The sequence below is a fragment of the Lampetra fluviatilis genome, chromosome 9 (assembly GCF_964198595.1).
Source record: "Lampetra fluviatilis chromosome 9, kcLamFluv1.1, whole genome shotgun sequence".
NCBI classification, from domain to species: Eukaryota; Metazoa; Chordata; class Hyperoartia; order Petromyzontiformes; family Petromyzontidae; genus Lampetra; species Lampetra fluviatilis.
In genome coordinates this window covers 9,875,722-9,891,198 of record NC_136283.1, presented here as the reverse complement: position 1 = coordinate 9,891,198, position 15,477 = coordinate 9,875,722, and the positions used below count along the sequence as shown (strand labels likewise).

At 46.8% G+C, this 15,477-nt stretch overlaps 1 protein-coding gene across 2 annotated transcripts in view; it reads left to right on the top strand.

Moving 5' to 3' along the window:
- The window catches only part of LOC144934188 (netrin receptor UNC5C-like), a 162,423-nt gene that overhangs the window by 52,243 nt on the left and 94,703 nt on the right, over positions 1-15,477 (top strand). For both annotated transcript variants that reach the window (XM_078859755.1, XM_078859754.1), the window contains exon 2: positions 14,474-14,704. In XM_078859755.1, the coding sequence (XP_078715881.1) occupies positions 14,474-14,704 (231 nt within the window). The remainder of the gene's footprint in view (positions 1-14,473; positions 14,705-15,477) is intronic.

Below are 15,477 nucleotides of genomic sequence, written 5' to 3'. Positions count from 1 at the left end.
CGCGTCACCACGGGTGCGACCGGCGATGCCATCGCTGCTTCGGGCCGACGCTGAGTCGAGTGAGGGAGACGAGGGAGCGCGATCGTCCTCTGCAGCCGCTGCCTTACATCAGCGACTGCCGCCGCTCAAAGAATTTGTGGGCGAGGAGGGCGACTGGGGCGGCTTCCAGCGGCGCTTCCTCGCTCACCAGGAGATGGCACAGTGGACAGACGCCGAGGCTCTCCGAGCACTGCCAGCACTCCTCGACAGCGACGCCCTCGCCACACTAACATCGGCAACGAAGGAGAGGCGTTCCACGCTGCGGAAGGCGATGCAAGTGCTGTCCGCTGTGTATGGGCCACCATCGGACTGTCGTCAACTCTTTTACGATCGCCAGCGGGGGACGAAGGAGTCGCCCCTGGCGTACCGTACAAGCCTCCTGGCGCTGGCAAAGGAAGCCTTTCCACGAATGGACGACGAGGGGATCGACGCCATGGTGACAGAAAAGATACTTTTGCTGGCGGACGACTTAGACATCGTCATTGTCGCACAGGACGATGCAGAAATGTGCTCCCTCCAAGTGGCCCGTCTCCTCCACGCAAACCTGTCCTCTCAACGACGGAAGGCCAGCAAGGCGGCGAGCGGGCGCGCCGTCGCTGCGGCCACCCTCCCGGCGGAAGAGGTTTGCGCCATCAACCATCGACGGCAGCACGGAGCGGGAGCGCGGGGGGACCGGGCCGGTTCAAGCCATCTACAACGTCCATCGTCGCCACCAGCGCTTCCACGCTGCTACAACTGCGGCATCCGGGGCCACGTCGCCTCGGGGTGCCGCTCTCCTCGGCAGCGCGGGACGACACCTCAACGGGACGCCGGCCCTCGTCACAAGCTCCACCATCATAATCCGGCGAGTCGCGGCACCCCTCACGTTTGGCCCACGCACACGCCCGTCGCACACTTAAACACCGCAGCGAAGGGGGGGCCAATATCGCGTACCATGGCACCAACACGCACCGCTCTGGGTACTCACATTGAACCCAGCCAGTGGTCCGTGTTGGCCCATCGGGTTGTAGCCGCGTCGTCGGGGTCGTCGGCCGTTGTGGGTCACATCGATGGGGTGGAGGTGCGCATCTTGGTCGATACAGGAGCATCGGCGACCATTATTTCGGAGTTGATTTATAACATTCTCCCTGCCCAGAGCCGTCCTTTGATGCCTGTTAATGTGCCATTCTTTGCTGCTAACGGGGGTTCACTTGGCATCATCGGACAAATTCGAGCCCAAATTTGTGTCGGGGATATTAAATTATCTGGGCCGATTTTTGTTTCCTCCTCGCTGGCGGTTCCGTGCCTGCTGGGGACGGATTTCCTGGCCAAAATGCCGATTAGGATATTAATCGACCAGGGATGCATTGAGCTCCCATCGGGCCGACGCATGGCGTTTTTGCCATCCCCCGCTACGAGCCGGACGGCGTTCGCGACGGTGCCGGCGTTCGTAGATAGAACGGTGCGCGTTCCTCCGGGGGCGCAAATGTTAATTCCTTTGAGACTTCGGCGGCCCTTCGCTAAGGGCATTGGGGCTCAAGGGGTTTTGCTGGGACCGTCTAGGGCCGGGGTCAGTGGACCTAATTTACTCCCGGCCCAGACCATAGTGAGAGGGGATGGAGAACCCTTCATCGCGGTCCTCAATGTGGGCTCGCAGACGGTGGTGGTCCCACAGGGGACCGTGCTTGCTCACGCAACGCCGGTGCCCTGTGAGGAACCCGTCGCGAGTCATGTCGGCGCTGCCCCTGCACCGCGACCACATTCAGACAGCGATGAAGGGTGGCTCGAGGCGCTTTGCGCGGGATCGACGGACCTGTCAAATTTAGAGCGCCAACGTCTTAAGACACTACTGAGGGAATTTTCCGACGTTTTCAGTCGGGATAAATACGATTTGGGCTGCACTCATCTGCTGCGTCACCATATTGATACGGGTGACAGCGCGCCAATACGCCAAAATCCTTTTCGGTTGAGTCCCGCCGAAAAGGACCATGTCAAATCGGCTGTTGATGACATGCTAGCCGCCGACATAATTTCTCCCTCCAACAGCCCTTGGGGAGCGCCGATCGTCCTGGTTAAGAAGCAGGACGGTTCGTTGCGGTTTTGCGTTGACTTTCGGCGCCTTAATAAAATTACGGTTGCCGACGCATACCCGCTCCCACGGATGGATGAATCGCTTGACGCCTTGGCGGGAGCGCGATTCTTCTCCACATTGGACTTACTTTCGGGATTCTGGCAGCTTCCTCTGGACGATGATTCAAAGCCTAAAACTGCTTTCCGTACTCCGCACGGCCTGTTTCAATTCAACCGGTTGCCGATGGGCTTACACTCAGCGCCGGCAACTTTCCAGCGGTTGATGGAATTGGTTTTGGCTGGATTGCAATGGGAGTCGTGCCTGATTTATTTGGATGACGTCATTGTCTTTGGCAAAACTTTTGAGGAACATCTCCAGAGGTTGCGGGCGGTTTTCCTAAAGATGCGGGCTGCTAATTTGAAATTTAAGCCCCAAAAATGCCATTTGTTACGCGAGTCGGTGCGTTATTTGGGGCACATCGTGGGGCGCTCAGGTATTTCTACCGATCCCGCCAAAACGCAGTGTGTAAGCTCCTGGCCGACTCCCACCTCAGTGGGAGAGGTTAGGAGTTTTATTGGGTTTGCGTCGTATTATAGACGCTTCGTCGCTAATTTTGCGACTATCGCCAAACCCCTACATGCTTTAACATCTAAAGGGGTTCGGTTTTGCTGGGGTCAGGAGGAGGAGGCTGCTTTTTGCTCCCTTCGGGATGCTTTGGTAAACGCTCCTCCCCTGATTTACCCTGATTTTTCAAAACCGTTCTTGCTCGACACCGATGCGAGCAACACGGGTATTGGGGGCGTGCTCTCCCAGGTGGTTGACGGCGTGGAACATGTGGTTGCGTACGGCAGTCGGGTGTTGTCTCCAGCGGAGCAACGATATTGTGTCACCCGTAGGGAACTGTTGGCAATTGTCCATTTCATCCAACAGTATCGCCCATATCTGTACGGTCGGCGTTTCACCGTCCGCACAGATCATGCGGCACTGCAGTACGCCCTGAGGGTTCAACAGCCATCGGGACAATTGTCCCGATGGTTGGAGGTCCTCCAGGATTACGATTTCCAAACCACATACCGTAAGGGCGTTCGCCACACCAACGCGGACGCTCTGTCACGCTTGCCAACCGCCTCCGAGTGTGCATGCCTCCTGGGGTCTGGACGTTGCAGGCCTCCAGGGGACACATCGCTACCTGTCTTGGCGGCCGCCAACGACGACGATGCAGTGGTTCCTAATTCGATCGAACAACAGGGCAAAGATTCCCTGTTGGGGTTGCCCGTCATTGAATGGGGGCGCCTCCAGATGGAGGATGTCTCCCTCCTCGGGTGGCGACGTCGCGTTGGCGGTGCGGCGGGGGGAAAAAGAGGTGGTTCCGACGCATGGGAAATGTGCCAAGGTCTGCTGATGCATTGGGACGGGAAGTCACGCCGACATCGGCTGGTGGTCCCTACTGGGTTGCGGGGTAGGGTGGTATGGGCCGCTCATGAGCGCCTCCTACACCTGGGGACCCAAAAGACTCTCGCCTTGTTGCAACTTGATTTTTATTGGCCTGGCATGACGAGGGATGTTGGGGATTTGTTGGGATCATGTCCTCAATGTGCACAACGCAAACCGCCGGCACGGGAGTCTAACCCGCCTTTGCAATCGATCAAAGTGTCCAGGATAAACGAGCTGGTCGCTCTGGACATTTTGGGACCATTCCCCGCCACCCCCAGGGGGAATAGATATTTGTTGACTGGTGTCGAGTATTTTACACGCTGGCCTATGGCCTGGCCTCTGGCCAACCAGTCGGCAGCAGCCATCGTGGAGGCCTTTGTTCAGGGTTATGTCCTGGACAAAGGTGCTCCGGAGAGGTTGCTGACCGACCAGGGCAGAAATTTTTCCGGTAAACTACTCAGACAAGTCTGCGATCTCCTGGGCACAAAGAAAATTCGGACCTCCCCATATCACCCACAAACTGACGGGATGGTCGAACGTTTGCATCGCACCATCTCGTCCATGTTATCACAACAAGTTTCGGACTCGCAAACGGATTGGGACCTACAAATTCAGGGGGTCTTGGCGGCGTACCGGATGGCACCCCATGCAGCTACGGGGTTTTCTACCTTTTACCTCATGTACGGCCGAGAACCAGACCCGCCTGTTCGTGCCCAGTTGCGGATCCCCGTGCCGCAGGGAAAAACTAATCTGGCTGACCATGTTAAATTTAATCTGGACAAATTGACCGAGGCACGGGATGCTGCAATGCAAAACTCTGACCTCCGTCAGAAGGCGAATGAGCGCCTCAGATTGAGTCGAGCGCACATACTGCAGTGGAAGCCGGGGGACAAGGCATGGTTGCACTGCCCCCAGGTGCCACTGGCAACCTCCTCTAAACTGGTGCGGCCGTGGCGGGGCCCTGTGGAAGTGGTGGAGGTGTTACGTCCGCAGTGCGTGCGCATAAAGTGGGGGAAGCGGAGATGGTTCGTGCACCCCTCTAGGTTGAAACCCTTCGCAGCGGTACACAATCCCACTTCACACGCGCGTGGCCAAACGTGTGGGGGGTCGGCCGACTCGCTGGGTCCGTCTCCGTCGCTCTCACCTAATGCCTTGCCGGCTGTGCCACCTTCAGGAGCATCGGGAGTGACGGGCTCACGCCCGATCACCCCTCCTGCGGATACCGAGGGTCACGCGGAGTCGGATGAATGCTCACCCCAAGACGGACAGTCGCCACCTGATGGTCCGCCACGCGGGGTTACCCCGTGCGAGGGGCCCGCTGCAAGGACGCGCGCTAAAATGCGCAAACTGTTGTGAGGCCGGAAAATGTGTACATAGCTGTTGTGTTTATTGGGTGTTGTGTGGGTGGTGTGTTCCCCGCTCCTCGGATGTACATATGTTGGGTTCACCGTGTGTTGTGTGTGCGTGGTGGGTTCCCTGCTGATTGTATATAGGCTGTTTTTTTTACGGAATTCGTATTTATTCGGGGGGGGGGGGTGCGTCGGGTTGTTTCTCATCTTGTTGTTGCGTTCTTGTTCTGGTTCCTGTTATTGTTCAAAAATAGTGAGGCACACGCGCGGTCAGGGGGTGAAGGCACCTTTATTGTCAAATTTTTGTATGTTGGCAGCCGGGACGGCTGCATGCTATGCGGGGGGGAGTGATGTAGGGGTGTTAGAGAGAGAGCCCGTTATGCATGGCAGCCTATGGTAAACAAACACAGTAGGCGGGGCTACATGTGTGCACAAGCAGGTGCCCTCTGCGACGTCCGCGCCAGACACCCTGGGGGGTCGATTCGGTCGTTATGATCCCCCGGGGCCCCACCCCTCAGGGAGGGGTTGGGTATAAAAGGGGAATGTATCGAAGGGCTCGGGAGTGATGTTTAGCTAAAGAAGAGGAGGCGGAAGACGTCTGAAATAAAGCCCTGGACTCCCCCTGGTACGCCGTCCTTATCAGGACCGCGCAGGCTCGAGCCAGTGGCGTGGTACCAGAGCCAGAGCCAGTGCTGGTCTGGACTCTGGGTACCGGGCCCGACTGACCAGTGTCGGGCCAAGATAGCCTCCCCTAGCCCATTAGTGGAGGACTCAGAGGCAGGCTAAGGTTAGCCTAGAGGTGTGTCCTCAGATAGACGGGTGAGGGGGCCGATACCCCCTCAATTGTGTATGTCACAAAGTTGGTGTTCAAATAAACAAGTGTGTCTCCAACTCCGGTGTCAACGAGTCGTAAGCGTTACTACACCAGTAAGACATTTTGAGTTGTAATTTCTACATTTGGATACAGTTGTCCATTCCCTATATCCACTTCTTATCTTCATGTCTCTTTTGGCTACACACATTCATTGACTATCTCGTCTCTCTCACTCTTCACTGAGATGCCAAACTTCAGAATACTATTCATGTCCTTGCTCCTCTATCCTACCTTTGCATGAGTGTTGTCATGTGTGTTGCCCTAATTTATAAGTTAGCTGCTGTCTTCAAGGTTTGTTGGAGCATATATTTGAATCATCTTTAACTGCGTTACGCGAGCCTAAGTATACGATGGCCAACGCTGTCTGATATCCACTTGAACCATACAACTGATTCTCAGAGAGACTAAGAACCACACTCTTCTGTAATTACTTCACATTCTCCCTTGATGGTAGAAAAGGTTGCCCTTTTTAAAGTAGGGAGTTCACTCCTTTCCTCGTCATTTATTTAGTCTGCGTGTGTTGTATAGAGCAGTGGTCGAATCAAGAAGTCATTCTGTCCATATCCAGTGCATCTTAGCACCCCTACTCCTCCGTCCACCCTGCTGATACCATGTTGATGAAACCAGAGCGCCTGGTGACTGAAGGCTATATAGTTCAGTCTTCTTGTCCATTCTGGGGAAAATATGTGACCTTGATAAAAATTAAAATCATATATTGTTTGCAGCTCTGGGTGTGTGTACATATATATTATAGATACATGAAGCTGCTCTAGAAAGCTAGTCTGAGCCAATCATAAAGTATTAATTTTCACTGTAAAACTGTATTGCCTGAAAGGCATATTGTGAAAGCTAGTCATAGCAATTCAAAGGCAGCCCAAGCAATAACCTTCTTGTTTGATGTGGGAGCACTGCAAAATAGCAGTTTACATTTTTTTTATCTCGCCAATGTACAAAGATTTACAAACTCTGCGTGTGATTGGCCCCCGAACAGAAATGATTAATGATTTCGTTTTCTTTCTTCCAAACCAAACCAAGAAAAAACCTAAGAATAAGAAAAAGACTATAATATTCTTTTTTTTACAAATAATACAGTCATATGGATCATGATGATAATATCACTGAGAGGTGTCCATTACAAAACACTGATTTTCTTTAAGGTAGGATATTTTCACAACAATTAAGCACGTTTTAATGTTCACATCCATTCTGACACGAACTTAACTGTACAGATGCGCCTACAGATGTATGTACAATGTGATTCTTTAATTCTGTTTGTGAGCTTTGTTAGGAGAATATGACATTGTGAAAGCTACTTATTTCCATTAACACATGCCTCTGAAGGTGCCCCACTGCGTTAATGTGACTCGTCAGGGCACTTCCATTGGAATTGCAGCAAAAATGACTCCTCGGCACATTCATTACTGAGGCCAGGATTTCCCTGGAGGACATTGTGTTCGTAATTGCCATTCTGTGCGCAATTGCACTTGACCTTTGTTGGACTTTTAAAATAAATTTGAGGGTTCATGATGCATCCTATTTTTGTTGATATTTTTTATGTTTGCTTAATTGCACGGGCTTAACAAACAAAGGGAACACCCTTAACACTCAAATTACATGCTGGAGCGAGCAATGCACGGGATTTAATTCTGCCTCAATAGGATGATGCTATTCATGTCTATCATTCCTCACGATGTGTATTGGTAAAATATGCACCCACCAACAGCATTGAAAATACAGAAGTTGCAAAGAGATTATTTTTGGGGGATGATACTGGCATCCTATCATCAATGCGAGTTCAGCTGCTTCATATTGTTATGTTTGCTTTGTATTCACAGGCGTGATACCATTCTAGGTTCTAATCGGCTGGCCGACATTTTACTTTATGGCACAATACTTGCTAGAGATATTTAATCTCTTTATAGACTTCTTCGAGTAGAATACATGAACTAAATAGTGCAGCTTTCATGGCATTATCAAATCTGTTGAAATGGAATTCCGAGTGGGATTGCTGCTGCTGGTTTGTGTAAGCAATTGCTATATACAATTACCATTTGTGGTTGTTCTCAATGCTTTTAATGCATTGTGGTCCTTCAGTTACGAATGTTGATTTGCAGCACTTGGAAACTGCATTGGGAATTCGCGTCGTGAATATAGTTTACATCGTAATGACGACGATGTTTGTCTCTCGCTGAGAATACACATTCCAATATTAAACTCATTGACACATTTGTTGTTCTTTCATTGCCAGCTGAAGACCACTGCATGAATTCACCCATAATGTCCTATGTATAGTGACTTAAATGTATATGTATCACGAGCTTAGTTTGCTAATGTCACACCCTTGTCAAAATCCACGATTATATCTCTATTGAAATTTTTTTTTCTATAACGTCACAGGGTTACATGACATCTGCCTTGCCTTAAACCTAATGCATTATTAATGACATTGTGACCGACATCATAGACATATCACGAGACTGATAGTTACTTCGATAGCCATTCGCCTCTCCCACTGATGTGCCAGCATTGTGACACGCCATCAATTTATTGTCAGTCAGGTGTGGCTTTGTCATTTCCTTTTCCTCTTGTTCAGTAAACAAATTTCTGCTACACATTGGCCCCCTCTGGTCTTGAGTTCATAGTACAAGTGGTTTGACTGCAGGGGTTAAGGCTTTGTAAAGTTGAATACATTAAATCCAAATTTCAATCAATTATTGGCATCCCTGATATTGGAAAGAGCGTCAGTACGACATAGTCATGTCTCAGCAATGTGTATGCAGTCAGGAGGTCTGGCCCCTTTTATATATGGAGGTAATCGGTCTTGCTAGTTAGATAATGGGCAATTTAAGCAATTTAAAGAGATGTTCCCTTATAAGTGCACTGTTACTCACCTTGCCTTGTCTGCTGCCATTTGCAGTTACCATTCCATTTGCAGAAACATATTGATTTGTCCTTTCATGAAGATAACTCGATGTGTAAGCCATCAGTGACTTTTGTACACAATAGATGTTGGTGTGTGTATGTATGCGTGCTTGGTGTCACACAGTTACTTAATCTACACAAGAAGGTGTTCAGGGTGAGAAGGTGTTTTTTGGAGGGATTTTTTTGTAAGCGGCTTGCAATAATTAGTCAACAGAGTGGCAGTATTCTTACAATGTGTGCCTAAGTTTAGGGTTGTAGTTATAGAAATGTGCATTCCTGTAATTGCGAAGTTGTCATATGCCAAGAGACGTGAAACTTTTAAAGCAAACTCGACAGGGCATTCATCTGGGTCGGCTGTTTTTATTCTTTGACAGCTGCCCAAGAGTGTTGTGGAGCTTGTCTTGAGTGACAAGAGATCACCTAATGCATTCCCTTTGCCCTTTGTTGGGGCAACAGAGGGTTGTTGAGTTTTTTTTTAGGCATTTGTTTCAGACGAACCCCAGATGAGTAAATCAGAGTCCCACTGCTGATCCGAGATGAGGTTAGCCTGTATGTTTACGAAGTCTCCAAAGGGAACAAATATTTTGCTAGGTATATGTCAATACGTATCCTAGGGTGTTGGCAGTATAAGTCATGTGTTTTATGTATATGCTATTGCGTCATGATGGACCATTTTGGATAAATAATATTATATAAATAATATGTTCGGAGCATTGCAATTGAATTAACAGAAAAGATAAGAATCTAGCGTTACTCATAATTGGGGTAAATATGGAGTGAGATGTGATTTTACATGTATAATGATGCAGCCGTGGTGTAATTTCTAGCACACTGGATTTTCAATCCAGAGGTCACAGGTTCGTTCTCCCGGCGCAGCAGTTGAAACAATGGAAGCGTACATGGGTACACCATGGTTATTCCATGGGCAAGTTGCATGCATGTGATGGGGTAAAGTGTGAGTATTCCTACCTCTTACAAGGCAACTGGCCAAAGTGAAAGAGTTAACCAAAATACCCATTAAGAGGGTCTCGAGAAAACTTCCTAGAGTGAATGCCCTTTGCCAATATTGGCATGTGAAATTGTGGATTTGCACCTTTACTTTTATATATATCTCTCATAGATGTATAAATCACAGTTGGTTGTTCTTTGGATAAATCGGTTCTTGCAATGGGAATGTTCCATTTTTTTTATGCCGGCTCAGAATCCAAAACATATCCTGTAAGTACCACCCATTGTTATTTGATTAGAGGAGACAGTTTGAATTTTTGATGAGTCAACCGAATAAACGTGAGTGTTGGTAATCTGCAGGAAGAAGGCTCAAATGTAATATAAATTTAAATGTAATAAAAAAAACAGAGAGCTAACATTCTTCAGAGTGCCATGCTTCACAGTTTCAAATAATGTTATTCATGTTCTTGTCACTTTGTGCTGTTCCTGCATTTGACTAATTTACAGGATTTGTGCTCCAATCTTTCTGATAAGTGCGAGGCTTGAGCCACGGCTGTATAGGTTCAAACTTTCCGTTGTTTTTACTGACAATTAAAAACATTTGGAATGAAACAATTCAGAACAATTTTAATCTTTTGCTGAATCTATTTGATCCACTTGCAAGCTTGTTATGTGTATGTCAATTTAGCTCACAGCTATGTGTCTCTGATGCTGACTTTTGTACATAGAATAGTTAAATTATATTCCACATCAATTGTTTTTAGTTTGCTCCTTCCTAATTGCAATATGCATATTACAATGTGACCAATCTCCTTAGTGCTTTATATGCTTTTCACAATCCTGCTTCAGACAAATTATATATATTGTTATGAAACTTTTGTATTCATGGTTGCATCATTACGTACAATACAGATTATTTTATAGTCAGCTAAACCCCACCCTCTTTGGCATAGATGGAAAAAAGTATCGACAATGTTGTCTGTAACATCAGTACACAATGGCTCTCCTGCAAACAAATAGGGCTTCAGTTCAGATGTCCTCTTTGCACTTTTTGACAGAATTTGAATTTAAATTGTGTAAGCACGTTGTTCAAATTAATTGTGAGCCATCGAGCATAACATCATACAATGTATATAATGCATAATCGATGGGATATCTGTGGAGAGTAAGAAATTACAGAAGTGGTGCATAATGTGCAAGAATACTAGACCATCCTTTCACGTGCTTTGGATTGAACTGCATGTTCTTCAGCAGCGGCATTTCACATTTTGAATTCACGTACGATGTGCATTCCTGCAGCATACATTTACGGTGCTTTCACAAGCATTGTTATTGCGCTCGAAAAATACAAAATAATATAAATGGATGTGTTATATTTATTTATTTAAATATAACCGGCAAGATCAAGAATAACCATCTCGACAACTGCTACAGTTTGTTGCTACTTCCCTGTCATCATGAAACGAGTATAGATCTGTTTTGGTAACTGACAAATATCATTCCAGCGCACTTAAAATTACATTTCGGTGTGGTGACAGATTACAGTAAGATGCTCCTTCGAAAAAAATGTTGGTTGATCCAGCAATTTATTTGACAAATTCGGCTAAACGTATTAAGAAAATAGTCTGCTGCTCGATGAGAGCCATCCTAAACCTTGCAGGTTTTTTGGGACTGTTTCGCCATATTTCACCACGCTGATTAGTGCAGGTTGGAAAAAGCAGGGATCATAGATGTGGATGCATTGCAGTACAGTACAACAATAGATTTTGCTACATTGGTGTCCTTCGTGCTGTGTATAGAACAGTTCATCATTTGAATACACTGTGTAACAAAATAAAATTGTTCCTGGGTAGTAAGTATTATTTCCTAATTGCTTATGCCTCAAAAGTACAGAAAATGGCTATTATTCCCCACAAACTTTGCTTTTGTGACCAGGACAGTGATATTTAGAAATTTACCAATTTTCAATGAGAAAACGGGCAAATTTTGTCTTTTAGTTCACAAAGTCAGAAAACAACAACATATGAATCAAAATGAACATGTATTTATACTAAAGAAATACAAAAATTACTACAAAAGAATTAGACACCAAGGCGCACTACCACAGGCGGGACTGGCCACAGCAGACCAAGTTCTCTGTGAGGAGGAACAACGTCAAGTGGGAGACACTGGTGGACCCCCGGAAGGTGCTGATGCCACCACTGCACATCAAATTGGGCCTTATGAAACAATTTGTCAGAGCTGTAGATAAGAAGTCGGCAGCCTTCAAGTACCTTCAAGACTTCTTCCCTAAGCGGTCTTTTAGCAAAGGTCAAAGCCGGTGTCTTCGTCGGGCCACAGATAAAGAAGATCCTGGAGTGCAATGAATTCCCCAAGAAGCTCACTAGTAAGGAGAAAGCGTTTTGGAACAGCTTTGTCGCAGTGGTTCGTGGCTTCCTGGGCAATCACAAGGTCGAAAACTATGTGGAGCTGGTTGGGACTCTGGTGAGGAACTATGGCACAATGGGCTGTAGGATGTCCCTGAAAGTCCATATCCTTGATGCTCATCTTGATAAATTCAAGGAGAACATGGGAGCGTACTTGGAGGAGCAAGGCGAGCGCTTCCACTAGGATATACTGGACTTTAAATGCCGCTACCAATGACAATATAATGATAACATGATGGGAGACTACATTTGGGGGCTGATTCGTGAAAGTGATTTACAGTATAATCGTAAATCTTGATAAACTACTCACTTCTAAATCTTTTGTATTCATTTTAGTATTACTTTAGTATAAATACATGTTCATTTTGATTCATGCTTTTTTTCGGACTTTATGTAAACGAAAAAGACACAAATTCGCCCGTTTTCTCATTTAAAATAGGTAATTTTGAAAATATCACTGTCCTGGTCACAAAAGCAAAGTGTGTGGGGAATAATAGCCATTTTCGATACTTTTTAGGCATAACCAATTACGAAATAACACTTACTACCCAGGAACAAAAATTGAGTTACATAGTGATATCATAATTATACAAATTCATTTCAAACACAGTCCTCAAAGTTGGCTCGGGCTGAATTAAGTGAATAGCTCATATAATTGCATTTTAGTTGGGTTTATTCATTGTTACATTGGTGACTGGGCTAAGATCATTCAATTTGTTTCACTTGAAAAACTGTTTTAATCACAGTGGGGAGACTGGGATTGAGACATTGAAGATCAGTTGTGTTGGATCAGTACTTTGACATAGTCATTAGCCCCCTGAGCTACCAAGGAACCTTTCCATCATTGTTGTCATTAAGGTTTCCTGTTTATATAGAGAGGCATATAGAAAGACAAAGATCCCCTGTATAGCCTTAACAGACTGTTGGGGCAAGTGCTGTTAGTGAGCACCTATGAGGGGTTGAGTGGCCAACAACCTCGCCCTGCCTTTGTCTTCCTAGTGGTGATGTTTACACATCGCACCAGGTACTCATTTGAGGCTGAGTCAACCTAGGGGAGGCCCAGAATCGTTTCAGATAATCGTCATTGGTGTTGGCCCTGAGCGAGAATCGAACTCGGGTCAACTATAATATGTATGGTTATGTCCTGGCAATTGCTGCTCATTCTGAGATGTTTATTATGCTGCTGAACATGGCATTTGCCAATAAAAGGAGTGCCCTTACCATCAGCTGCACCAAACCAGAGCACCTGCAATCAAAAACTCGACACTTTTTATTGTCTCTCGCGTAAGTTAACCCCACTTTAAACGAGTACCTGATAGATGCATTACACAGCTCTATTCCAATGCAATTTTGAGAATTATCATGATGTGTGATCACAATTCAAACTAATATATTGTTTGTATGGCTTGTACTGTCTGGTTGGTATTGTCATGTTCATATGTTCTGCTTGTTTGTGTTATCTCCTTTCTGTCCAATAGTATTATATTAAGATTGACATAAAATTTAAATAATTAATAATAATCACTTCTCATACACGTGATAAAAATGCACGCAACACATGCATACGAATAGATTTTAATTGCTGAATAGTTTAATGGTTACATGTCGAGTAAATTGTGTGATGTACTATATTGCAAAGGTGTAAAATTGTGCTTAAACCCCCTACACCACCTCCTGATGTGCTTTTCTAGCCGTGAAGTTCTTACTAACAGCCGTTGTTGCTATGGGGGAAGTTTTTTTGGGGATTGGCAACGAGCATAAAACAATCACTCGAACTCCGGTCATCCTCGCAGCGGCTTTTGGCTGGCCATCGAACAAAGATGGTCACCGCATTGCACACTTTCAGATGCGCTTCTGAGGGCGTCTGGAACGCTCTTCCTTCCGATATTTGGAAGCCACCGGAGCTATGCACTTTTAAATAATCTAGATTGAAAACTCGTTTCTTTAGAACTGTTTTTGAGGTTACTTTGTTGTCCTTCCCCCCCATACCTCCAATTAACACGGTTGACTACGTACGGTGCGAAAAAAGTTCAACGTACATAGCACATGTGTGTGTTTACACTCTCATGTGTGTGTATCTGGCTGCGTATATGGGGAGCAGTAATTACGTGGTTTGCACACTGTGCTACGAACCTGGTGACCCATGTTCGATTCCAGGCCACGGCCAATAATAGTTGCGAATATATTGGAACCAGTCTGGACCTTTCCAAGCTTGTTTCAGCCTCAATTAAGTACCTGATGTGTGTGCGTGTGTGTGTAAACATCGGCACTTGGGATACAAAGGTGGCCTAGAATAGTGCTTGCCAAACAACCTTGTCGTGTGCTATGTCGGCCGTCATATTCACATGTTCACGGCACTCGCTCCAACAGCCTGAAAATTTTCCATGGTGGGTTGGGGCGACCTTTGTCTTGTCTGCACGTCTGTGTCCAGAGGGTGCTGCAGGAGGGACTGGGCCGGCATCGGATGCCTCTCGGCCCTCGGCTCTGGCGGAGCCCCTGCCCCACTTCCTCCAGGAGTTGGAGGACGCCTACATCGTGCGCAACAAGCCGGTCACCATGAGCTGTGCCGCCTCGCCCGCCACCCAGATCTACTTCAAGTGCAACGCTGAGTGGGTGTCCCAGCAGGCCCATCACGTTCAACAGCGCACGGATCAAGGGACAGGTAGGACTCCATTTGTGGACTATCTCTTCTCAGTCACTTTATGAAGCTGAACGATATCTTTCTTGTAAAGATAGCCGAGGTGAAATGTAGAAGTTGATTTGACCACATTTGTGTGCTGGTATAGATTGCTTCGGGGCCGTTTCTGAATCAATTGAACTGACTCATGAATGCGGGGAGAATGGCACAAATCAAAAGTTCAGATCTTTTTTTGGTAGAATCAAAATGCTCATTGCTCTCCAGTGTGAATTGAGGGGAAGTAGAGAAAACAAGCTGCAGACATCACCTGAGCAATGTCAGATGTGGTTGTGGCTCAAATAGGTATTTTTGTACGAGAGAGGCATTTTAACACGTAGGCTTTCACGACCAATATCATCCATAATAGGCAGATATGTGGTGACCACAGTTTGCGCCCCCCCCCCCCCCCCCACACTTTGTGCAAGAGCGCAGAAGCGTAGTCACGACATCTACGCCTCTATATAAGGAAAAAAACAGGAGGACTTCTCCACAAATCTGGCTGTCGCCTGATGAAGCTAGTTGTAATTACTGGCGAAACGTCGTACTCAGATTGTAAATGTTGTGGCTTGGCTCTCCAACACACCGGTGTGCTGTACCAGTGACGAATTGGCACGTTCTGTTTACGTGACAACCCTTACTAGTTGGCTGTGTCGGGTGGTGGCGGGTTTTAACGACACATTTATATATTTTCGTGATCTAACCCAAAAAACCTATATTATGAAGAGAGGCATTGTTGGCCATATGTGTGTTTGCAAAGC